A 27020-nucleotide genomic window follows, 5' to 3' on the forward strand; every position below is an offset into this window, starting at 1 on the left:
TAAAAAAAAGTCGACTACAAAAATTTATTTCATATACTTTATCCTCTCACATTCATAGTTTCACAACCAGACAATCAGGCTCTTTGCCATCGTCCTTATTCCACCCACTTCCTGTCACAGTTCCACTACCACATCCAAAAAACCCGACCATAGACCAATATAATAGTTAAAAGTCCACAGCATTCACACTTCATCTGGCTGTTATTGATTTTTTGCCACTAGCCCAGCAGGACCTGAGCCAAATTTTATCTTGCCCGCGGTCCGTAATGGCTCAAAGCCCAATTCATCTCTTGGTATTCCGAATTGTACCAATTTAGCTTCGTACGTTGCTAGTAAATCATCGTGTGCCTTGCACACCCGTGCCAACTCATAATGCAGCTCCTGGATAGTGTTGTTCTTTACCTTAAGCAAACTGTCAATCTTTTGTTTCATATTATCCGGGCTCAAACCTGAGGCAGCAAAGGTTTCATTGAGTAAAGCTTCGCGTTTTTCGGCATCATTCTCAAGTTGTGCTATCTTACGTTCGAGAATGACATTTCGAAGACTAGTCTTTTGCTGAAGTTCGACAACCACTTCTTCAAATTTCGACTTTAGTTTTTCGCGTTCTTCGACAAGCGTATCGTTGCGCAGAATTAAAGCCTCGGATTCCCATTTCAGTTGAGTCAGTTGTTTTTCAGCATTGACATTTCGAGTCTTTAGCCTTGACAGTTGGTGGCGATCTCTGTCATAGTGTTCGAGCTTGCGACGCATATCGACTAATTCAGAACGGGCTTTGCTCAGAGGCTCTACGAGTTTTTTGTTCTCTGATAATGTTTCGGAATAAAGTCGTTCACTTCGTTCAGATTGTTTTCGGAGTTCTTCCATTTCCTCCTTAAGGCTGCTTATCAAAGATAGATTATTGAGTGTAATGTCATTATAATAGTTCTTCATGTCATTGAAAGCAGCATCATGGGCTTCGTTAAGTTTTTGGATCTGGGTGTCTTTGCGTTCTTCAACTTCGAACATTTCCATATGATATTTGATTTCCATGTCATGACGTAATTGTTGCATCTTTTCTTGATGAAGGCGAACCATATCCCTTGCCTCTGCTTCAAAACGTTCCGTAACTTGGCTGTTTTCGAAAAGTAAAAAATAGTGAAAAAAACGTTATAACCATATCAATTTTTAGTCATATAATTTAAGGGTAGTAATTTATACTTTAAAAAGGAATAACCCGACCCAAGTGCGGATAGAAGCCATCATAAGTGAGTGGAAGCAGAATGGTGGTGCACACTTTATTATCATTCCCTTTTGCCTCTTGTACATGCTGTGGAATATTTTGTTATGTTTTTTTTTTTTTGTGATGATAGTTTAAAGTTTTTAATTGTTCAAAGGAATGTTTTCGTTTTAGTTGTTGTAATAACAGCTATTAATAAACAGAGAAACGACCGTCGATTTAATAAAGTTAAATAATATTCTGGTTGAGGATGATGGTCTTTATTTTGAAAGTTTGTCTTGTCGCATATTTGTTGCATGAACTCATTTAAATTTGAAAAAAGCAAAGGAATTTTAAACAAAGTGATCTGAAATGATTAAAATTTGGAAAACTTTATTCCCTTATGTGAGAAGCTTGGATGAATTACAGCGAGGATGCCACATTTCTTAATGCAAAATTGAAGAAACTTAAAGTAATTAACTTTTTTTAAATTCCTATCTAAATTTTAAGGCAGTAGTCACATTTTTTTAAATAAAGTTGTTAACATTTCAAATAGTGGAAGTGAGACAGGCATTAACCATTATGTTTAGGATATAGAGTGAGAGCGATAAATAATGAGACGTCAAAATGAGTTATCATTAAAATTCGAATGCAAACGTCTAAATAGTGAATTATTGGTATAACTATAAGAAAACGGGTTTAAGTATATCTTTTGCAACTAAAGTCCCAACTATAATAGACTTAACCGAAAGTAAGCTAATGTCAAAACCGAACGAAAAGTTATCAGAAGTTATCGTCAAAACGAAAAGTAACCATAATGGATTCAAGTAACTTAAGCAAATGTCAAACAAAATGCGTTTCAAATTTGACATTTGCTTAAGCTCGAGCCATTTAAATGGCTCATGCGGAATTGTGCGAAAGTTAGTGAAATTTAACGAATCTGAGCAGCAACGTCTACTATGGTTAGTGACATATAAGGCTGCGTATTGGTTCGTTCCCTTAAGCTGGCTTAAGCTCGGTTAAGTCTATTGTAGTTGAGGCTTAAGAGTTAGCACTAAATGTCACTTTGACATTAATAAGTTTTACTTTTTTTGTTTTTATCAGCTAGACGAATTCAGAATCAATTTTGAAAATTATTATAGTATGGTGTGAGTTAAAACTTGTTACAATGTATGTAGGTACTAATTGTTAAAATTGTGAAATGAAACAAAATGTGTCTAAATGTCATCTGAAAAACGTATAAAGTTGGAAGAAACATGTCAATCGCTTTATAGGGTACAGTTGAAGTTATTTTTGGTTTTCATAATCCAAAGTAAACATTGAATATTATTTGACAGGTCAGTTATTCATTATTCGAATGTCTTTCAGCTGAAAAAAGATTATATAAAATTGGGCAGGCTCATACAACATTAGGGACTTCATTGGCAGTGAATTGCATTTAAAAAAAAAAAATAAGACCGAAGCAGAAGTTAATTTTCCAGGTGTCATAAATTTGAAACTTAAAACTTTACATGACTATCATTTACTTTCAGAAAGTACCAAAAACATTATTGTTGTTTACCAATATGTCTAGGAACCCTTTGACATAAGACTTTAAATAAAATTGCTGACTTAACAAATAAATCCAAGGTATCTGAAGTATAATAGTTAAATGAAAAAACATATCAGCAGACAGTTTGACCTTAGAAGACTTGACTTGGTAATAAAGAGCTAGCCCATACAATTTGCCGTATGTGTTGCGGCAACTAATCAGTAGAAATTGAAGTTCCAAACGGATTTGGGTAACCCAATGAATACGTTGTGTTATTTTGACAGCATAATTTAATTACTATGTCTGTTGAAATTCTTAAACCCAGTGTGCACTAAGAATGTTAACAAAAAAACATACACAATTTTAAGAGAAAGTGAATTTTATTTATAAGCCCCTTAAGTTATATTTTTGTTCACTAGCTTCCAGTAAATTTTCCAAAAAAGTTGCCTTAATTGGAAGGCAATTGATTGGCAGCCGGCCGTGTAAATGAAGAAATTAAATAGGTCGTGCGACAGCTCGTAGAGAACCAACGCCAAGTGAATTAGAACTTCTAACTATTCCTGGGTGCGAGTAATGTCAGTGATAGAAGGGATCTACAGTTTGTATGAGGAATCCGAAAGCACAGATAATAAATTTATACATACCCTGGTTACAAGACGAGATCGAGGAATCGAATCGAATCGAATTGAGATTTCGATCCAGGTATATGGTGGCACTGAATCGAGGAATCGAATTCAAATGGAATCGAAATGACATTTCGGTTTTATTTGTGTGCGTACTGCTACTTTTAAATAAACTTAAAATTTTGGAACAATGCTCTAAACACAAAGACGAGCGCCAAATTAAATTCAGCTTAGAACCAAAAATACTCCATTTAAATGGACTATTTTTGCTTAGAACAAACAAGAGGGAAAAAACTTATCGCACGCACACAAGCAAAACCTCACACACCAATAACTCGATTCCCCGATTCGGGTTTACAAACAAATTTTCGATTCGATTCACCTCTTGCAGTGGGATTGGATCGAGTAATCCTATTTCGATCCGATCCAGGTCTATACGGCGCTAAATCCTGATTCAATTCGGATTCAATTCTCCTTGTAAACGCGGGTAACAGATGTCTCATCCCAGCAGGAAAAAATGAAACATTTTTTTCTCTTAACAGACAAGCCTTAACAGACAAGAGCTTTTAAAAATAAAGCTGAGAAAGCTCTTTTTGCCTTGCATATTTTTTTTTTCGTTTTAGAAACTTTTCTCTTCTCATTTGTCATTTTGTTTGAGAACGAATACAAAAACAAAGTTTGATCCGTTGCAAACAAATGTATATCTTTTTTTTATGCGCGTTTTGGTGCGTAAAAGAAAAAAGGGGTGATAATGTTGGATCTTTTTTTTGTTTATTTTTTTGTGAATGTCGATTGTTAGGTGTCCGGTAAGGAGAATAGAAGAAGTTGCTTGTGTATTGCTATATGAAAATATTGTGTGGGCAAGTGAATGTGCAGATGATTTGGTTTCTGTGTTTTACGTTCGTACGATCGTACGTTCGCTACGTTTTTCTCGTCATCCATAGCTCAAAATCAGAAGAGATATCGACTTCAAATAAATTTTGTTATACAGATAAAAATATATTTTTTGAAAAAAATCCAATCAAAGGTTTTTTTATAAATCAAAAAAAACTAAACAAAAATTTGTCACCTCGAAAATTTTACGAATACAAAATTATTTTATCTCCAAACCAATTTTGTGCAACGAAAAATAAAGTTTTTAACATCTGGTAAAATTTTGAGAAAAATCTAATTGACTGTTTTTTTTTTTTATAAAAAATAAAAACCTGAGAAAACATTACTCAAAGTTTTTAAAAATTGAATTTCGACTCAAATATCTTTTCAAAACTTTTAGATATTTACTTTAAACTACTTTTTAATTTAAAAAAATATGCTTGTCAACATTCAGTAAAATTTTGAGAAAAATCGAATTGACAGTTTTTTTTACAAAAAATAAAAAATTAAAAAACAACTCAATAAAAGTTGGTAAAATTGATTTTCGACTCAAATATCTTTTCAAAAATTTGAGATCATGGTTTCCAACCAATTTTAATTTATAAGGAATATTGTTTTCAACATTCTGAAAAATTTTGAGAGAAATCAAATTGACAGTTTTTTTAACAAAAAATAAAAACCGAAACAAGAAAATTAATAAAATTTGGTAAAATTTGATTTTCAACTCAATACAATTTTGAGAAAAATAGAACTGAAAGAACTGAACTACATATTATATAAAGCAAGATAAACCCAGGGTTGTCGTTACTCAGTCGAATTCTGCATTCGACTTATCGACAAAAAATGAGCCAATAAAAAATGTTGGTAATATGGTAGATAGAGTATGTTGGTACATATCTACTTTGATTTTATTTTCAATTTTTGAATAGCTCAACAAAAGCTACTCGCTTAAGCCATGGTTGGCCTTACTCGCGTTTTTATATATATTTAACATTTGAAGTAAAAATTTCAAGATTTTTGAGCTAATCTGGAAAATGCGTGAACAAATTTTAAACCAGGCATGAAGATTAGATTATTGAGACATCTACTTCCTTTTTCAAGCTCACAGCGATTCCAGTTCGACAAAACATCTCTAAAGGATTTTATTGTGCTTTCTTGGAATTCGGTCCGGAAATTCCATAACCTAAACTTACTAATATTTTTACTTTTAAAAGTCAAAGAACTCATCTTAAAAATTTAAGTTTGGGACCGAATTTGTAATGAGCATTGAAATATATGTTGAAGTATAAATGTATATTTTTTTAATTCTTTGACAACAAAAAGTGCAGTTATTTTTTATGGGCAATTCTTTTTGAAAAATTAAACTGCAATAGACCTGCGTTAAAGTGACAACGCTGGATAAACGCATATGATGAAAAGAATCATCAATATGATAGTATTTCATGATCATATTCATATGATCAGTATATGATGAAAAATTTGATATAAATTCACATTCTGCTTGTTAAAACATTCTATTTTGTTCATAAATCTGAAAAATTAGTTCATGAAAACTCCATTCCATGCACCCATCCATTTAAATTGTGCATATGACAAAAAAGTCTGTTTATGTAATATGTTGGTTCATAATTACGATAATTAGTTCATCAAAAAGATGAAAAAGTCATCAATATGACTATCCATTCACATTCTGTATTATAAAAATAAAAGGCTGTTTATTTCATTGATGTGATGAATTAGGTCATCAGTAAGATGATCACGCATATCGATTCATCTTCTCCACATGATAAAAAATAAGTCTGTTTTGTTCTTCAATATAATGAATAAGTTCATCAATATGATGATGATTAACATCATTGCACTTTACATGAATAAAATTGAAGTCCATTTTTGATGATAGTCTGCATCAATATGATGAAAAAAAAATGACCTTTAATCCATTCATCAAATTGAAATTCATTCATCCATATGAAGAATAAATCATCAATAAGATGAAAAAATATCTTAATTCAACAAAAAGATGCTTTCATCATATTGATGAAAAGTTTTGATGAAGTGATGAACTTAATTCATACCAAATTATGCTAAAATATTCCCAAAAAAGTTGATGAATGCACTTTCATCTTATTGATGATGCGTTCATCCGTCATCAAAAAGTTTTCATGAATTTGTGAATCATATGCATGAAAATTTCATCTTATTGATGATTTTCAGTTGATGAACGCCATTCTTCAATATGATTCTTTTTTTTTCAGTGCAGTCAACAACACTTCATTACGTTTAAAAACACATAAAACAGAAAAATGTATTTATGGAGATTTTACAAAATTGAAGAAAAAAGAGGAATTTATAACAAAAATCCACATAAATGCACGCAACTAGCATTAACACATCCGATTATAAAAACTCTAGCTATAAAGACAACCTTGTCCTAGCTTTGTTTCTATTTCCAATGACAACTGTAAATATTTTTTTTTCTCGTCGTCGACAAGCGATCAACTCTCCTGCACCTATATTTTCAACGCATCACCACCAGCCACACCACACCACAAAAAATCAAAATAAAACAGTTTTGTTTTCATTTGTCAAGAATGATCTTGGTGTGTTATGTGTTACTGTGCATTAGGATTATGAGAGGAAAAGAACATACAAAAATGATTTCAGATTTTTCCTTGCCTTAGTTTTCATTCATAGGAAAGAAGACGAGCAACATAGCTTTCGTGTATTTTTTTAGTGAATGTGTTGAACTTTTTGAAAAAGCTCTTTTTTTGGTTGATTTCAGTTTCATATATCATTTCTCACCATAAGGGTGAGACATCTGTATATTTATTATCTGTGCCGAAAGGCTTATTAAAAAGGCGCCTTTCTAGACAGGAGTTACTCTTGGAGAATTTGGTTATGTATTATGAAGAAAAGAAACAGAAATCTGTGGATTCAAGGATAGTTGACGAAAGGTTATATAAAAATAATGTCACCATCGACGACTTATTCCAAAAGGAAATAAAATCAAATATTCGTCGTTTCTAAGGAGTTACATAAGCACTACAAGTACTGCTGACTATTCTATTTTATCACCTGCTAACTTCACAGTTGTGAACATAAAACTGACATTTGCCGCCATTTGCAAAAATAACATATGGAATCTTCCTATGTAATGAATTTATAGCGGCACCTGTTGCTTATACTAAGAAACTCACCATATTTCCTCATTGTTCTTCATTTTAAGCTGTTGCAATTGCAAATCCGTAGTTTCATCTTTTTCACGCAATAAATTCTTCAGCTCCCGTTTATCATCCAGCAACTCTTGTTCTTGTCTAACATGTTCTTCTTGAGCCAACTTTAATTGTGTCATAGCTTCCGCTCGCACTTCACCAATTTTCGTACTATTCTCATATTGCAAATGCTTCATTTGCTGAATAACATGTCGGATTTCATTTTCGGCTTTTTCTTGAGCCTCTTGAACTTCTCGATCCTTGTTATGTATTTGAGCTCGAGCTTCCTCTTCAAAAATTGCAATTCGCAGTGTGACACACATTAAACAAAAAGGAGAAGAGAGGGAATGTCATTTTAAATCGCAATCAATATTGTAAACCCATATAATAGTAATCTAATTGTTTCATTTCGAAGATTCAATAAATGATAATATGATTAGTGCGATATGTCTTTGTGTGTCTTAAATACCTTCAATGTAGAGACAGCAGAGTTATACTATATACAAAATTCACTTAAGACTTTTTGTCACAATTAAATTACCTAATTGCTCTCGGGCGATTTCCCAAAATGTTCGTATTTTATCCCGTTCCAATTGAAAGAAATTCCTTTCCTCTCGTTCACGTTCCATTTCGGCCTTAAGCCTCAAGGCAAAAGCTTCAAGTTGGTCTCGATTCATGGTGGAAGTGTCCACTCCATCGATAAGGTCTGTAAAATCAAATAGGAGTTTAAAGTAGATACATATAAGAAATGTATGTACATGTGTATGTTTATATGTTAAGTGTAGTGGTTGAACTTAAATACAAGAATTTCAAAGCGAGATCCAATCTATCTGAACTGCTACTGACTTCAATATGATAATCAATTGAATTTAGAATTTTAATTGAATAAAACTGAGATTCTATACGTATTGTGTATAATATCTATAAGACAGATATTGGTTCTGTAAGCTCAAAAGATTGGGTGACTTTAATGGAGCATAAGTATATTTATTATACGTACAGCTATGTCCAAAATAATAGGAACATTTTTAACTTCCCATAGGAAGTTATTGTAATGGGTCCGATTTGTCAAATTGAAAATTTTGACATTTCTCGACGTTTCAAGGTCAATATAGTCGAAATAAAAGATTTTTAGAAAGATGTCTGTGCGTGCGTGTGTACGTACGTTCGTACGTCCGTACGTCCGTACGTCCGTATGTCCGTACGTCCGTACGTCCGTACGTCCGTACGTTCGCGACGTTTTTTTCGTTGTCCATAGCTCAAGAACCAGAAGAGATATCGACTTCAAATAAATTTTGTTATACAGATAATAAGGCAGAAAGATGCAGAAAGGGCTCTCAAGAAAATTGCGTGGGTGGTTTTTTTACCATAGCAGTTTAAAAAAAAGGTGAAAATTTTGGTTAACCCTAAATCTCTTACGAACCAAAAACGTTAGAGACTTGAATTAAATCTTATATAATATATTGTAACGTGATCTCAAAGACGTATATTTTTTGAAAAAAATCTATCTAACGGTTTTTTTTATAAATCAAAAAAACTGAAAAAAAAAATTTGTCACCTCCAAAATTTAACGACTAAAATATAATTTCATCTCCAAAATAATTTTGAGCAACGGAGAAGAATGTTTTCGAAATCTGACAAAATTTTGAGAAAAATCGAATTGACAGTTTTTTTTATAAAAAATAAAAATTTAAAAAAAACATTACTCAAAGTTGGTAAAAATTGAATATCGATTCAAATATCTTTTCAAAAACTTGAAATTTAGGCTTAAAACTTATTTTATCTTATAACAAATATTGTTTTCAACATTCGATCAAATTTTGAAAAAAATCAAATTGACAGTTTTTTTACAAAAAATAAAAACCTAAAAAAAAATTAATAAAAGTTTGTAAAAATTGATTTTCGACTCAAATATCTTTTAAAAACTTTTAGATATTGGCTTAAATTCACTTTTATCTTTCAAAAAATATTGTTGTCAACATTCAATAAAATTTTGAATAAAATCGAATTTACAGTTTTTTTTACAAAAAATTAAAAACCGAAAAAAAATTATTAAAAGTTGGTAAAAATAGATTTTCGACTCAAATATCTTTTCAAAACTTTGAAATATTGGCTTCAAACTAATTTTATCTTATAAGAAATATTGTTTTCAACATTCGGTAAAATTTTGAGAAAAATCGAACTGACAGGTTTTTTTTACAAAAAATAAAAACCTAAAAAAAATGTTTAAAAGTTGGTAAAAATTGTCTTTTGACTCAAATATCTCTTCAAAAATTTTAAATATTGGCTTCAAACTAATTTTATCTTATAAGAAATATTATTTTCAACATTTATTAAAATTTTTAAAAAATTCAAATTGACAGTTTTTTTTACAAAAAATAAAACTCTAAAAAAAAAACAATACTAAAACTTGGTAAAAATTTACTTTCGGTTCAAAAAGCTTTTCAAAAATTAAAAATATTGGCTTCAAACTTATTTTATTTCACAGAAAATATTGTTTTTAATGTTCAGTAATTTTCATAAAGTTTTTTCATAAAAAATAAAATCTACAAAAAATAGTACGCAAATTTGGTAAAATTGATACGAGTACATGTAGACAAACTTTTAAGCAAGACAAATCGACAGACGGGATGGGAAGTTATCAGTGTGGGTCGCATCCCAGCCTCTTTTTAAATTTTGAGTTTACCTGTTTTTTTTGCAAGTACATGCATACAACTAACAGGTCATGAAAAAGCTACATATATATTAAATTAGCGGTAAATATGTAGTCAAACTATTCAATTAAGAATTATATCAGAATTCTATATATGTATGTATTGTACGATTACGTATTGCACTTGCAGTGCACTTAGCTAATCAAGATTTCCAATTTGAGGAGAGTTTCATTGTTAAAACTAATTATTGGAATTCCTTCTTTGACAGTTCACTGCGTTTGAAAATGTCTGCCATTTTGTTTTAAGATTTAAAAGTGATGAAGAGATTCAAAATTATTATGTTTAATGAACCTGATGAGTCGTAGATTTTTTTACAAAACGACATTTTTTATTCAACCCAGAACTTTTATTTCAATTCATTATACAACTTATTCTTAAAAGAATTGATAAACAGGATTTGAATATCAAAATGCTAGCGAAAAGTCGCTCTTAAAAAACAATGATGGACAGAACACTTAAAATCGCTACACGGAATGCAAACGGTCTTATACAACATTCATCCGAATTAAAAATCTTTTTAGATCTAGAACATATCGGTATTTGCCTGGGGTCCGAAACTCATTTCTCCAATGAGTATAGTCTAGATAATGTAATAGAAAACTATTCATGTTTCCACGCTCCACATTCAGCTGACAAGGCAAGAGGTGGATTGGCGATTCTTATAAAAGATAGCTTAAAACATTATGAAGTAGCCAAGTTTACTAGTGAAAATATGCAAGTAACAACTATTAGTATTAGTATGAAAAAGAAAGAGTTTAAGACAGCAGCTATATATTGCCCACCATGGCGCTCCCCGACAGAAGAGACTATACAGATCTATTTAATCTTCTTGGGCATAACTTTCTTGTTGGCGGAGACTTCAATGCGAAACACACCCATTGGGGTTCAAGACTTATATCAACAAAAGGCAAAAGACTTTTCCAGGCAGGCCGTAAATACAATTGCGAATTCTATTCTTCCAGGTCGCCAACTTACTGGCCTTCCGATACTAACATGATACCAGATCTTATTGACTTTTCAATAGCTAAAAGAATAAAACGAAATCACATTAGTGTCGAAGGTAATTATGACCTGTCATCAGATCATACTCCAGTGATTCTATCACTAAGTGAATCAGAAGTACTAGAAAAAAGTAATCCAAAGCTTATAAATAAAAAAACAAACTGGAATGATTTTAGAGAAAGGCTTTTAAGTTTTATAAATTTAAGATCTCCCTTGGATACAATCGAGCAAATTGACTATGAAGTGGAAATATTTATTGCTGATGTGCAACAGGCCGCTGAAGAAAGTACTCCAACGTATTTTAATAGAAGACAAAATGAAATAAAATATCCTTTTGAGATAAGAGAGTTGATAATAGAGAAAACAAGAGCTCGAAGAAAATGGCAAAATACTAGAATTCCAGATGAAAAAACAACATTTAACCTATGAACAACAATCTTAAAAAACAAATGTACACATTCAAAAATGATTCACTCAGTACATTCCTAAGGAATTTAATGACTGATGCTTCAACCGATTTTTCGCTATGGAAAGCAGTCAAGCGCCTGAAAAGACCACAGTAACAAAACTCGCCCTTGAAATCTCAAGATGGGAAATATATCGGTAACCCAAAAGAAAAAGCTAACCTTTTCGCTGAACATCTTGCGAATGTTTTTAAGCCATACTCATCAAACGCGGCTGAAAATAACTTACAGTTTGTTGAAAAATAGATGAAAGTGAAATAATAATTGTAAGACTTAAAGAAATAAAATGTATGTGTTTACATCAACTACCAAATAAAAAATCACCAGGTTACGATCTAATTACTGCTCAGGTTATGAGAGAAATGCCATTGAAAGCCTTCATAAAACTCCAATATATAATAAATACATGCCTTAAGCACCGGTATGTCGCGCACCATTGGAAAATTTCTGAAGTAATTGTCATACCAAAGCAAGGTAAATCACCTACAGAAGTGACGGCTTACAGACCAATATCGCTTATACCAATTATTGCAAAAGATTTTGAAAAACTGCTTCTGAAGAGACTTAGCAAAATCATAGAAGAAAGAAGGTTAATCCCAAACCATCAATTTGGCTTTAGAAATAAACATTCCACGATAGACCAAGTTCATAGAATATCGGATGTAATAGAAAAAGCATTAGAAGGAAAACAAGTATGTTCAGCTGACTTGAGGGACTTGAGTACAAACTGCAAAGGGATCTTTCCAGGCAGTACTTTGAAATATTAAAATCGTACATCTCAGACCGATTGTTTAGAGTCAGGTACGATCAAGAATACTCGGAATTGAAGAAAATAGAAGCCGGTATACCACAAGGAAGTGTCGTAGGTCCTACCCTGTATTTACTATACACAAGGGATATTCCAGTTGGTAATCACACCATAATGGCTACTTTTGCAGATGATACCGCAGTTTTGGTACCCTACAAAATGTGTATCTAAGGCAGCAGTAAAACTACTAAATGCCGTCGACACAGTAAGTGTTTGGACCGAAAAATGGCGTATCAAACTCAATAAACAAAATCTTCACATATAAGCTTTACAAATAAAAAGATAAACAATATTCCAATAATCATTAATAATCAAGCTGTACCTTACGCCAATACGGCCAAATACTTTGGAATGACTTTGGATGCAAATCTTAAGTGGAAAGAGCACATCAAAAAGAAGAGAGAAGAACTAAACTTGAAATATAGAAAAATGTACTGGTTGCTTGGTAACAACTCTGATTTATCAATCCAAAACAAAAAAAGAGGCTGGGATGCGACCCACACTGATAACTTCCCATCCTGTCTGTCGATTTGTCTTGCTTAAAAGTTTGTCTATATGTGCTCGTACTAATTTTTACCAAATTTGCGTACTATTTTTGTAGATTTTATTTTTTGTGAAAAAACGGACTGTTAGATTTTTATATACAAGTAACTGAATATCGAAAACAATATTTTCTGTGAAATAAAATAAGTTTCAAGCCAATATTTTTAAGTTTTGAAAAGCTATTTGAGTCGAAAGTAAATTTTTACTAAGTTTTAGTATTGTTTTTTTTCAGAGTTTTATTTTTTGTAAAAAAAACCGTCAATTCGATTTTTTTCAAAATTTTATCAAATATTGAAAACAATATTTTTTATAAGATAAAATTAGTTTGAAGAAAATATTTCAAATTTTTGAAAATTTATTTGAGTCAAAAATCAATTTTCACCAACTTTTGGTATTTTTTTTAGGTTTTTAATTTTTTGCACAAAAACTGTCAATTCGATTGTTTTCCAAATTTTATTGAATGTTGACAACAATATTTGTTGAAAGAAAAAAGTAATTTAAAGCCAATATCTACAATTTTTGGAAAAATATTTGAGTCGAAAATCAATTTTTACCAACTTTTATACTTTTTTTTTATGTTTTTATTTTTTGTAAAAAAAACTGTAAATTCGATATTTCTTAAAATTTGTCCTAATGTTGAAATCAATATTTCCTATAAGTCAAAATTAATTAGAAGCTATTATCTCAAAGTTTTAAAAAGATATTTGAGTCGAAAATCAATTTTTACAAACTTTTATACATTTTTGTTTAGGTTTTTATTTTTTTGTAAAAAAACTGTCAATTCGATTTTTTTCAAACTTTAACTGAATATTGACAACAATATTTTTTGAAAGATAAAAGTATATTAAAAGCAATATCTCAAAGTTTTAAAAAGATATTCGAGTCGAAAATCAATTTTTACCAACTTTTATTAATTTTTTTTTAGGTTTTTATTTTTTGTAAAAAAACTGTCAATTCGATTTTTCTCAAAATTTTTCAAAATGTTGATAACAATATTCCTTATAAGATAAAATAATTTTGAATCCTAAATTTTAAGTTTTTGAAAAGATATTTGAATCGATATTCAATTTTTACCAACTTTGAGTAATCTTTTTTTTAGATTTTTATTTTTTATAAAAAAACTGTCAATTAGATTTTTCTCAAAATTTTATCAGATATCAAAAACATTATTATTCATTGCACAAAATTGTTTTGGAGATGAAATCATATTTCAGTCGTAAAATTTTGTAGGTGACAAATTTTTTTTTTCAGTTTTATTGATTTATAAAAGAAACCGTTATATTGATTTTTTTCAAAAAATATACTTGTTTGGTATCACGTTACAATATAAAATATAAAATTTTATTCAAGTCTCTAGTGTTTTTGGTTCGTAAGATATTAAGGGTTAACCAAAATTTTCACCTTTTTTTCAAACTGCTATGGTAAAAAAACCACCCACGCAATTTTCTTGAGAGCCCTTTCTGCATCTTTCTGCCTTATTATCTGTATAACAAAATTTATTTGAAGTCAATATCTCTTCTGGTTCTTGAGCTATGGACGACGAAAAAAACGTCGCGAACGTACGGACGTACGGACGTACGGACGTACGGACGTACGAACGTACGTACACACACACGCACAGACATCTTTCTAAAAATCTTTTATTTCGACTCTAGGGACCTTGAAACGTCGAGAAATGTCAAAATTTTCAATTTGACAAATCGGACCCATTACAATAACTTCCTATGGGAAGTTAATAATGCTGTATAATCAAGTACTAAAGCCTGTTTGGACCTATGGAATCCATTTATGGGGCTGTACAAAGAAAACAAATACCGAAATCATCCAAAAATTCCAAAACAAAGTCCTTCGTGGAATAGTTAATGCACCTTGGTACATAAGAAATACCGATCTACATCGTGACTTACAAATAGAAATGATTACAGAAGTTGTTAAAAAATATGCTGTATCGCACAACCAGAAACTGCAAAGTCATTCTAATTCTGAAATGGAGTCCGTCTTGATTATAAGCAACCATCTTCGGAGATTAAGAAGAACTAAGCCTCATGAGCTTATGGTCTTATGGGAAAGTATTAAAAGTTTAAACTTCCCACAAAGTGATTGTACAAAGTTAAGAAAGAAAAATCTGTATTCGATCCTTCAAGATTACTTGGTGTCGAATACTGCCAAGTGTCTTTTGAAGATTTCCTCCTGTCAAGTGTCAACAAAAAAAAAAAAATTCATTATTAATTTTTCAATGATGAAATCGTTTCCAATGAACAGCTGATTCTTCAGTTTATAATTGGAAATAAAATCGTTCCACTCAAACTTTGATCATTTTATGTCAGTTTTTCTTTTAATGGCCAAGTTCAGTCGACATTAAACACTTAAAAATAAGGAAGGTTTCTAGTATCTGATTTACGAGCTGCCAAAAAATTGCCTTATATTTAGGGCAACTTCATTGGAAAGTACGCTGGAAAGTTAGCCATCAAAAATCTCCCTAATTATCAAGTCAATTCCACTTGTGTCAAAATGACGCGTAATCACGATTGTTAATTTAAATAAAAGCTGAACTTTATTACTCTGTGATTTATTTATTTATAGGATTCCTCGTAACATTGGTATTGAAATAAGAAATATTTATTTAAAATAAAAAATACAAGTCGAGATAGACTTGTAGCTTGCTTGAGAATTTGTTTGTAGAAAATTATGTTTCAGTAGTTTTTGCACGATTAAAGGTTGATGAAGTAAAGTTCCGAATTTAAAATGTATGACGCCTTATCAACTAACTAGTTGCCTTGGTGAAAGTTTACGTCTAATTGTTGTTTTTTTTTTAAATACAAAATTAGGAAATTTAAACTCCAAAATTGGCAACCCTTTTCATTTACGTTTTACGGGGAATCCCTTCATTCCGTCATTTTAAAAAAATTATAAAAAATGAAATTGTTTTATTTAGTATTATTATATTACCGTAAAGGCAATTAAAACTATACCAATGATAAAATCTGTAACATACTTTTTTGCGACTTTGGGGTAAAAATAGTCACTTGGTTTGTACAGAGAAACGTTACGGTGCGTTACAAGGGGACGAGGGGTCAAAAATCTTCAAAAATTGCTCTGCGTAATACTTGAACGCTCCCTAAGGAGAGCAATAGACTGCAGTTGTCTTCGTCCCTTATTTTGTCTAAACTGGCTCAATTATCAACTCTTAACCTCAAATGATTGATTTCAATGAGGAAAGGTTTGACTTCAATCTGGAATTTTGTGCCCAATGTGAAAAATTTGCAATGAAAGCTGAAACCAATGATGAAAGCCATCAATTATGAAAATCAATTAATATGAATATTACAAATATGACAAAAGCGATAAAGAGCTTTTAAATCTCAAAACAAATTTTTACATAATGAAAGCTAATGATAGCTATAACGTCCCCTAGGTTAGGTTAGGTTAGGTTATAGTGGCTGTCCAAGATGGAAACGGACACACTTAGGCCAGTTTAATGGCCCATTGTGATACCACATGAATCTTGAGGCTTCCTCCTAAGCTCAATGGAACCAGCTTGAGTCCCTTACGAAACGTGAGAGGCTGATTATACCGATATGATTTAGATCGTTTAGATCGTTAAAGAAGAATTCTCGTAGGTAATTCTTGCGTTTTCGAGCTAGAGCAGGGCATGTGCAGAGAAGATGAAGAACCGTTTCTTCCTCTTCCTCGTCCATACAGCTTCTGCAAAAGTCATTTGAGAATACGCCAAGTCTCGTGGCGTGCTTTCCTATTAGACGTGTGCGGTTATGACACCTATTATCGAGCTTATAAGCGACTTTATTTAACTTATCCCTGGTTTTACCTTTCTCTAAAGCAGTCCACCATACTTCCACACCGTACGTTAAAATCGGTCTGATTACCGATGTGTATAGCCAATGCGTGATTCTGGGTTGTAAACCCCATTTATTACCAATAGCTTTTTTGCAGGAAAAGAGAGCTACAGTAGCTTTTTTGACTCTTTCCTGTACGTTGCGTTTCCAATTTAGTTTTTTGTCTAAGACAAGACCCAGGTATTTAGCCTCGTCTGAGAATTTTAATTGGATTCCTTTAATATAAGGAGGGTTGACAAATGGAATTTTGTATCTCCTCGAAAATAAGACCAAATCGGTTTTGTGTGGGTTAACACCCAGTCCACACCGATCAGCCCAAAGTATTAGTCTGTTCAAGGCATTTTGTAAGAGTTCTTTTAGGATATTAAGATGCTTTCCTGAAACAGCTATAGCAACGTCGTCCGCATATCACTCTGAAACCCTCCGCATACAGACTAGTTAGGATTTCATTCACCAAAGGAGAGGGAATAGAATACCACCTTGCGGTGTCCCTCTACTACAAATCGTCTACTAGAAGAGTTGCCAAGTTTTGAGTTAATTATTCTGCTAGTAAGCATTAAATGAATTAACTCCCGAAGCGAACTCTCTACATTTAGAGATGTCAGTGCAGATGTGATTGCACATGTCTCCACGTTGTTCCTACGAACACCTACGATGTCAAGGAAGGCAACCATAGTGACCTCTTTTAGAATCATGTCAGTACCAAGTTGGCTCTAAGAAAAATAGAATTATTGCAATTGAATTAAAATAATGATTTTTTACTTAATGTCGAATTTTATAAAGTAAGTTTTTTTAGACGTGTAATTTCCAAGAGGAAAGAAAACGTATACAATTAAAAGTTAAGTATGGCTAGAAATTTAGCTTTATTAAAATGAGATATGGGCTTGCCATTATGTTATAAAAATGATTTCAGTAGAAAGGTCCAATTTTCCACCACTTTTGTACCTATGTGGTCGCTTTTAATAACAATATTCTCTTCCAAGGCGTTAATAATCCTAAGCATATCCTACAAGAAACGTCACCTCACCCCAAACTAAATAGTGCAGCGGTGTCCGAGACCACAGGCCTACGACGCGAGATAATGGGGTTTCCAAAAGTTATCTTAAAGAAATCGATTGTTTCGTTGCGCCGCCGGTGCGAACCGATTATTTTGGTAACAAATTTGCACAATTTGGAAACGTCGTGTTTAAAAGTAAGTTTTTTTAATTATGAAATAACAAATCTATCTTAGCATACTTTAATAATGACAGATGTCAAAAAGACAGCTCCGATGAAAGTATTGCCCGATGGAAAATCCAAAAAATAACCCTTAACAAAATATTTGCTCCAAAATGTTGCTCCAACATAATTTTCAAAAATCAATTCTTGGTGCTATTATTTTAGCCATGAATGTAATGTATTGTATATGTTTATGTTCGTAAAGTAGAGGTATACACGTTTAATTGATTTATTGGATTATCCAATTTGGTGTTGTAGATTGTAAATTTAATGGGAACTTTGATGTTTTGACTGACGTACTCAGAACTTTACTTAAATAACTATAGGGCTAAGCTTTTGATACTTTTGATGAATATTACAATCAATAGATCTATAGAAAAAGACACCTTTTTGTAATGTCATGAATTTTCTTGTTAATTTCATCAAATTTAAATCTAATAAATTAGAAAAACTAAGTTGAAATTTTCAAAATTAAAACTTTTTTAAATAGAAGCAAATGCTTAAAAAACGATTTTGTTTTTATTTATGTCACAAATTTTGTCAGGTAGAAATCGCGGAATTAGGACAAATGGTTTTTATTTTTGCATTGACAAAAATATTCTACTGTTTTACTCGTAGTTTTAAAATATTTTCTAAAAATTTACCATGCAAAACTATGATTTAATGGTTTTGTGTGTTTGAAACAAAACTAATTTCATGTTCCCTTAACGTGGAGGAAGAATTTTTGATGTTTTTGTTTCAAGTAGAAATACAATTCAAATATTTTGAGCACATAATTTCGAACTTAAGAAGTTTAATGTTGCGTTAAATTTGTCTATGATATGGTTATTGTATATATTAATTATAAGTTACCGTAACGACGCACGACGACTACGTCGACTACAGACAAAGACCGGAAATGCAAGGACAACCATTAAAATGTTCATTTTCCAGACATTATTCCAAAGGAGAGTGCAGTTTTTACGCATACGAGTATTCCACATACTATAATGTAGTTTAGAGGTGTATACTTTTCCCCTATCCCCTGCATCGAAATAAAGGACCTATGAAGTTTTGTTGTGAAAAAAAGTATATAACTTAGACGATCCGTGTGGCTGCACTATAAGAAGTACCATTTAATTGCCTTCTGTTTGTCCAATTGCATTGATAGCCCATGGACTCACTTTGTCGTTATAATTTTGTTCCACTATCTTCATCAGGAGCAGGAGAATGCTCGTTCACTGTCTATAGTTTCCGTCCAGTGTCCTTTTAACAGCTCTTATCATTGGTGGTATTTTCTCTTTCCTTAGCCGTTTTTGTGGTGTATGTAGCTGTGGGTAGTTGAAAAATGTAGCTAAGGTAGCCGCTGATGGTTGTTGTTGACCATGAAGCAAACAGCTATAATGGTCACCGTCAAAGTTTTGTCTACGCTTGGCAATACACAAAGAATGCATCTGTTGGGTTGAGATTGAAATATAAAAGGCAACTAACATGCATGTGGAACGGACATAAGAGTTTTGTTTTAACTTCTCTTGGCGACGACGCCATGCCATGCCACCGCGGTCCCATTTAGTGTATTTTTCGAATGCCAGGCAACCGACGACGACGCCAGCTAAATGGTATGTGCCAATTGGAGCGTCAACAGGGTGAGCGGGAGATTTAAAAAAAAAATTTTAATTGAAGTAATGAAATTTCGTTGCGATGCGTGCTTATAAGTGAATTTAATGACCGTTTGTAATAAATGAAGATGGCTTTACAAAGGCACAACATAAAACCTATAGAGAGGCGAATATGTATTTAAGTAAGCCATAAAAATACAATCAGCAACAATGTTTATTCCTTAGAACAGAAATAGAAAAGACTAAAGAAGGATAATTATGGATGCTTTTTCTTACAAAGATGAAACAGTCGGATTTTTTTTTCCATATTTTCGAAACAAATTTCAAAACATCATATAATGTATACAACTAAAGATTTGAAGATCCTTTTATATCATTTTTTTTTTCAGTTAATAAAAAAACAGATAAAACAGGTCACTAAGTCCCTAAACTTTTGGACGACATTTTTACATAATCATATCAAATCAAAAAAGAGGCTGGGATGCGACCCACACTGATAACTTCCCATCCCGTCTACTCGTATCAATTTTTACCAAATTTGCGTACTATTTTATGTAGATTTAATTTTTGATGACTGTTGGATTTTTATATAAAAATTACTGAATATCGAGAAAAATATTTTCTGTGAAATAAAATAAGTTTGAAGCCAATATTTCAAATTTTTGAAAAGATATTTGCGTCGAAAATCAATTTTTACCCAATTTTGTTTAATTTTTTGTACAAAAAACTGTCAATTAGATTTTTTCAAAATTTTACTGAATCTTAACAACAATATTTTTTGAAAGGTAAAAGTAGTGGTACCCGTGGCATGATGGTTAGTTCGTTGGACTGTCATGCTAGAGGTCTTGGGTTCGATCCCTGCCTATGCCATCTAAAGTCTTTTCACGGGTACTGCCTCTTGCGAGGAATTGACAAATTCTCCAAGAGTAACTATTGTCATGAAAAAGTGCTTTCTCAAAATTAGCCGTTCGGAGTCGGCATGTAAACTGTAGGTCCCCTCCATTCCTGACAACATTACTCGCACACAGGAATGGTTGAGAGTTGTAAGTCACTAGGCCTTGGTTCTCAACGGACTGTCGCGCCACCCAATTTATTTATTTATTTTATTTTTTTTTAAAGTAGTTTAAAGCCAATATCTACAATTTTTGAAAAGATATTTGAGTTGAAAATCATTTTTTACCAACTTTTGTTAATTTTTGTTTGGTTTTCAAATTTTTTGTGAAAAAACTGTCAATTCGATTTTTTTCAAAATTGTTGACTACAATATTTTTTGAAAAATAAAAGTAAATTAAAGCCAATATCTCAAAGTTTTAAAAAGATATTTAAGTCGAAAATCAATTTTTACCAACTTTTATTCATTTTTTTAGGTTTTTATTTTTTGTAAAAAAACTGTTAATTCGATTTTTCTCAAGATTTTTCAAAATGTTAAAAACAATATTTCTTATAAGTTAAAATAAGTTTGAAGCCTAAATTTCAAGTTTTTGAAAAGATATTTGAATTGATATTCAATTTTTACCAACTATTGAGTAATGTTTTTTTTAGATTTTTATTTTTTTATAAAAAACTGTCAATTCGATTACAAACGTACGTACACACGCACGCACAGACATCTTTCTAAAAATCTTTTATTTCGACTCTAGGGACCTTGAAACGTCGAGAAATGTAAAATTTTCAATTTTACAAATTGGACCCATTACAATAACTTCCTATGGGGAGTTAATAAACCTGACATAATAAAGTTCTTTTAACATCATTGAAAAAGGTCACTTGGGCATATGTGGAATATTATTAAAATTCTATTATCAACTTTATATTTTGTTCATAGGAAGTGATATCAATTATCAGTTAATTGTTTTAAATACATGGAACCTCTAATAGGAGCTTTTATTTTGATATTCATAATGATTGATATTTAATTTTTAAAAACAAAGGTGTGGCATTAGTAAAATGGAGATTATGTATTTCTCGAAAAAGGGAAACCCAAAAATCTGCATCAGTTTTTTTAACGAATTTAAAAAAATTTCAATACGTATTTAAAAAATTACATAATAATGTTAGACTAAAGTATACTTACTTGGACCTTTTTTTCCTTTCTTTCCTTTTTTTGGAGGCTAAAAGAAAAAGAAGAAATTTTATTCTCATTTAAAATATAAATTAATAAATAAATTGTAATTAGAACCTAATAAGACTTAAGACGATGTTAACATTAAATACAAATTCAATGTTAAAAGCACCCAAGTCAATCGAGAAGAAATGTCACATCAGTGGTCACAAAAACAGCGCTAGGGAGGATTACCATTTATGCGTGCATGAAATAAATTTATTATTTTAACAAAATAACTTGATATAGATTTTCCAGCAGGGACTTGAATTTAATTTGTGAACGTAGCCTTTAACTAAATACACTCGTAGACAAAACTGCGTTTTTTTTCTGTAGCACAAACAAAACAATACTTTTTTGAATTAATTAAGATGTCCTTAGTTTGAATTTAAGCTTTAACTTTTTCTACCACATAAGCTTTTAAAAATATGCCCCTCTGAAAATGCTAAGCACAACCAAAAACAACAAAAAATTGTACATGAAGTTCTTATTCTTTTGAAAAACAATTTTTTAACAATTTGCTGAAGTTTTAAAAATACCCGTATTCACCTTTTATATATTTTAAATATATATTTCAAAACTTTGATATAATAAAATTGTCAACACAACAGATTTGTTACCGGAACACAAATAAGTTTTCAATCCGTTTTGACTGATTGTTTTGTTAAGGAAAAATGATTTATCGTTTCTTGTAGATTTTTGTAAGACAGGTGATATTATATGAAATACAAAATATAAATGTTTAAGCAAGAGATTATAGATTTGGAAAACCATCACGAGTTTTATTAAATAAAAGCTACGTCATAAATTAAGGTAGCCTTAAAAAGATTTATATATGTGTTTTTTTTTATCGTACTTCAAAAGTAATAAATCAGAAATTTGATTAGAATTTGGATTTAAATTAAGGCCCTCAAAATTCATTGGAAGAATGCAATTTTATTGACTGTAAGACAACATTGTCGACTAAAGCGTTAACTCCAATTTTATGTCGTAATTATCACCCAAGTAGATAGCAGAGTTATAAAGATTACAGTCTTTTGGGTAAGTGCATTCAATTAAGTCGCAGATAATTAACTAATTTTTTGAATGTAAGTTAATACTGCGACTGGGAAATTTAACTGCAAAAAAAAACACCCAGCAGTCAGTAGTTACTTTTTGACTAGGCAGTTAAAAAAAATTAATTGACTAAAAGTTAATTAACTGCAGTTCTTTTAACTGGTTTTAGTCCTTTAAGCCAGTAGAAATTCTTTTGTACTAGGGTATTAAAAGTTTTAGTTAGTAAGTCTTTTTACTGCAGTTAATTAACTTTAAGGCAATTTATTTTTTTTAGTAGGGATTTTGAAAATAATATGAAATTTGTATGAGGTACCTATGCAATGAGGTAACAATGCTGTTTGGCTCATAACAAAGAGGTTTCCTATATAATGTATGCGAAAAAAGGAACAACACTTTTAAAGGCGTTTTCAAAACGCATCAATATTCAAACTTTTTGAATATACTCTCAAACGACGTACTCTTAATATAAAGAATAAAAGAAGTCAAAATACTAAACAAAAGTTAATTGACTTAAAGTTAATTAACTGAAGTGAAAAGACCTACTGACTAAAAATTCTAATACCTACCCCAGTACAAAGAAATTTCTACTCACTAAAAAGACTTAAACCAGTTAAAAGAACTGCAGTTAATTAACTTTTAGTAAATTAACTGCTTTTTTTTTAACTGCCAAGTCAAAAAGTAAGTACTGACTGCTGACTGTTTACTTACAGTTAAAGTACTTTTGTAAGTAAAAATACTTAAGAAAAAAAGTCTTATTAGTGACTTAACTGCAGTCCCAAAATGACTGCAGTTTTTACAGCTCTGGAGGCAATAATATGAGTGTGCATATCCATCGCGTGATGATGCCGTGCCAGCATAACAATGTGTTGGTCGGAGTGTCCAAAATATCGCTACCGTTCAGCGGGCTCCACAGCAAACGAACCAAATCAGTCAAATCCACAGCGTTCTCGAGAATTGGGCATCGCTCAAACCACATTTTGGGGTATTTTGCGTATTGATATCCCAAACAATATCAATCTGACTCGAGAATTAAAGCCGATGAACCATTTGAACCTTAGTACGTTCTCTGATTGGGCTTTGGAAAAGAAGCGCCAGGATGTAGAATTTTATTCCAAAATCACTTCAATGGCGAAGCTCATTGCGTTCGTCAATAATCAAAATATGCGGGTGAAAATTTTCTTCTTTGAATCGAAGTGTGACTTGGACACATAACAAATTACTTTCGATTTATTGAACAGTAAGTTTGATAAGCATGTTATCTTAAGAAATGGGACAGTCGATTGCCAGTCTCGTTGATACTTTTTAACGCCTCTCGACTATTTTCTTTGGGGCTATGTTAAGTCCCATTGCATACTTCACTCTTTATGCTGACTTTCATTTTCAAGTATAGTATTGCAAACCTATCAGTTTTTAACTTGTGACATATACTGTCAAGTTTAATATGACTGAGATTTTTGAGATCCTTTGAAGTTGAACCTAGACCTATGTAATGTCTACTTTATGCAGAACTGATAAATACCAAATTGCACATTAAAGGCTTAAAGCTTTAATTCTAACCTTAAATATCCCTCAGCTCTATTTAACTGCATTGAATACAAATTCATTTTTCTGAACTCTTAATTTTTTAAATTAATTGCCCAATAAAAAAAAAGTATTCACATTAAATATTGAACATTTTGTGTTTTCATAATAAATATTTATTCCATCCGTCACTTCCACTCCAACCGCCACCAATTGCGATTTATTACCCTCCGAAATGGTGCAGAGGACAAAAGAGGTGAACACAAACAAATTTCAAAAATACGAAAAAATATGTGGGAGCACATTTTTAACACCGTTTATACGTATATGTCCTTGTTCGTATAAAGTACGCTTTTTTGTTGTTTTTGTTTAACGTGCAAGTAATGGAGTCTACCGCTCTTTCCTCTTAATATTTATGATGTAAATGTTTATCGGTCAATAACCACTTCTTGACACTGCTGTAGCTGATGCTGATACCGAATACCCGGCCGGCCGATGCTATTCGGTGTGATGATGCTCTGGAAGGTCCCCATTGTACCGGAGTTGGGGTTGCCCAATTTTGAGTGGTTTCCATGAAAATCGGCACAACTATACACCACTCGTAGGTATATCGATTGCATTAATTGTTGGTTGATAAATAATAATAAAATATATAAAATGCAGCCATGTAGCCGTGTTTTAAAACGCTCTGCCATCGCCGACGCCTCCGGGACACCTCACATTGACCCCAAGTGTCAAAAGTTAGCGACAAATTGCGGGAAAAATTTTAAAATAAATAATAATAAAATAAAAAGTTTTAAAAAAAAACGTTAAACTGCCAACCAGCCGGCTGGTGGTGGCGACTAGCGGTGGCTATGAAGGTGCGGTGCCGAAAAATTGACTTGTCTGTTTTGTTGATGAAAACACATTAAATTTTGCGGAAATTATTGCACCACGCTTGAATGCGATTTTCAGTTTTACGCTTTAAAAAAGGGCCCCACCGTGTGAACTAGAGCCATACAGTACCGCGCGGCGCGTCGTAATGTTTGAAAGAGTACTCCTACTTGCTGCTTTCTGTTGTTGTAGCCTTTCAACAATAATACCGACCCTAGGCGCGGGTGAATGCTTTGCCTTTTGGCTACCATTGCCACTGGCGGGCGGCATCACAAAAATACACAAATAACAAACGGGTTTAAATAATGTGATGGCGGCTTTCAAAACAATTTCGCAACATCTGTTGGCTTATTGCATATTTTATGACTGCAAATTATTCACAACACAAAAACCTCCCCTCAGACAGGGGTCTTCTACTTCTCGTATATGTACGATGACGATGGGGGCCTGAGCTTCAACAGTGCGATGCTAAGCTAAATCCAGAATCTCGTTGTAGTTCTGCATTTCGGGAGAAATGATATTTTTGAAAAATTGCCACCAGATTTGTGCATAGTATTTCCTGTTAAATACACATAAGGCAAACGCTCAGTCCGTCGTCGTCGTTTCGGTGGGCCCACCGAAATGCACTGCACAGGCATATCACAAGCTTGTTCCTTAAGAAACAAAAAGAGGAAACATCCCAAAAGATTCACCCAAGAAGAAAGGGATATAAACGTACAGAGTGTGGAAGAGCCTTGGTAGACTTTTCTGGAGGATTTTATTCAATATTTTTGTTGATTTTGTAACACTTACCATTATTCAAACTAAAGGAACGGATACAGAAATTGAAGAATTTAAATATTTCTTATAACTTGAATGAATACAAAAATTAAAACAAAATATATTTGATTCTAATTTTTTTAATTTGTAGATTGTGACTCGAAGTTATGTCAAGAAAATTTCGTTTGCGATTAAATTTCAAAATCTGATTTATCGATTTAACAAACTCAGTTATTGGGGTAACTTTTAACAACATAGTTACAATTTGGAAGTAAGACGACGAAATCTATAGTTACCTAAGGCTGTTACTACATGACAACGGCTTTTTTGTTTGTTTGAAAAATGTTGCATTTAAAGCGCATCTTGTCGCACTCGTGTAAGCGTGTTGTTAAGTTTAAAGTAGAGGACCAATGTGGGTATGAAGAAAATACAAAGAGTGTAATTTGACAGATCTGTCAAAATTAAAAGTAAAAAAAAAGAATCATTGTTCAAGGGAAACCGAAGTTGATAGAAAAAATAATATTGTTGTATAATAATACAAAACATTTTTATTTGGTTTTATATAGAAACAAACAAATATACAAATGTTGTAACTTTTGATGTAGTCATTCACTGTTTCATGCAGATCTGAGTTTGAGCCGAAATCTCTCAGTTTGAAATTTGATTATATTTTACTGGGGTCAAAATAATCAACTTTGATCTTTGTAAGGTGAAAGTCAAATTGATACTTTTAAAGCTATCACAACGAAAATATAATAGTCATTTTCCTACAAATGTATCGTTTCTGAAAAGAACCAGTTACCTTTTAAGGTTGAAAAACACGAACAAAGCTTACGACATTTGAAAAAAAAGGCTGGAATGCGACCTACACCGATAACTTCCCATCACGTCTGTCAATTTGTCTTGCTTAAAAGTTTATCTAAATGTACTCGTATAAGTTTTTACCAAATTTGCGTACTGTTTTTTGTAGATTTAATTTTTTATGAAAAAACGGACTGTTATATTTTTGTATAAAAATTAATTTTTGAAAAGCTATTTGAGTCGAAAGTAAATTTTTACCAAGTGATTGAGAATT

General features: G+C 31.8%; 1 protein-coding gene across 1 annotated transcript; it reads right to left on the reverse strand.

Moving 5' to 3' along the window:
- On the reverse strand, positions 1–26118 carry LOC129946075 (dynein regulatory complex subunit 4). Its single transcript, XM_056056102.1, has 5 exons — positions 25979–26118; positions 21710–21746; positions 7976–8140; positions 7420–7723; positions 1–1111 (listed from the first exon to the last, which is right to left on the reverse strand). The coding sequence occupies exons 1-5, from the start codon at positions 25979–25981 to the stop codon at positions 202–204; spliced, it is 1419 nt and encodes a 472-aa protein (XP_055912077.1). The 5' UTR covers positions 25982–26118; the 3' UTR covers positions 1–201.
- Between the last annotated feature and the right edge of the window lie 902 nt (positions 26119–27020).

This window comes from Eupeodes corollae, chromosome 2 (assembly GCF_945859685.1).
Source record: "Eupeodes corollae chromosome 2, idEupCoro1.1, whole genome shotgun sequence".
Taxonomy (NCBI): Eukaryota; Metazoa; Arthropoda; class Insecta; order Diptera; family Syrphidae; genus Eupeodes; species Eupeodes corollae.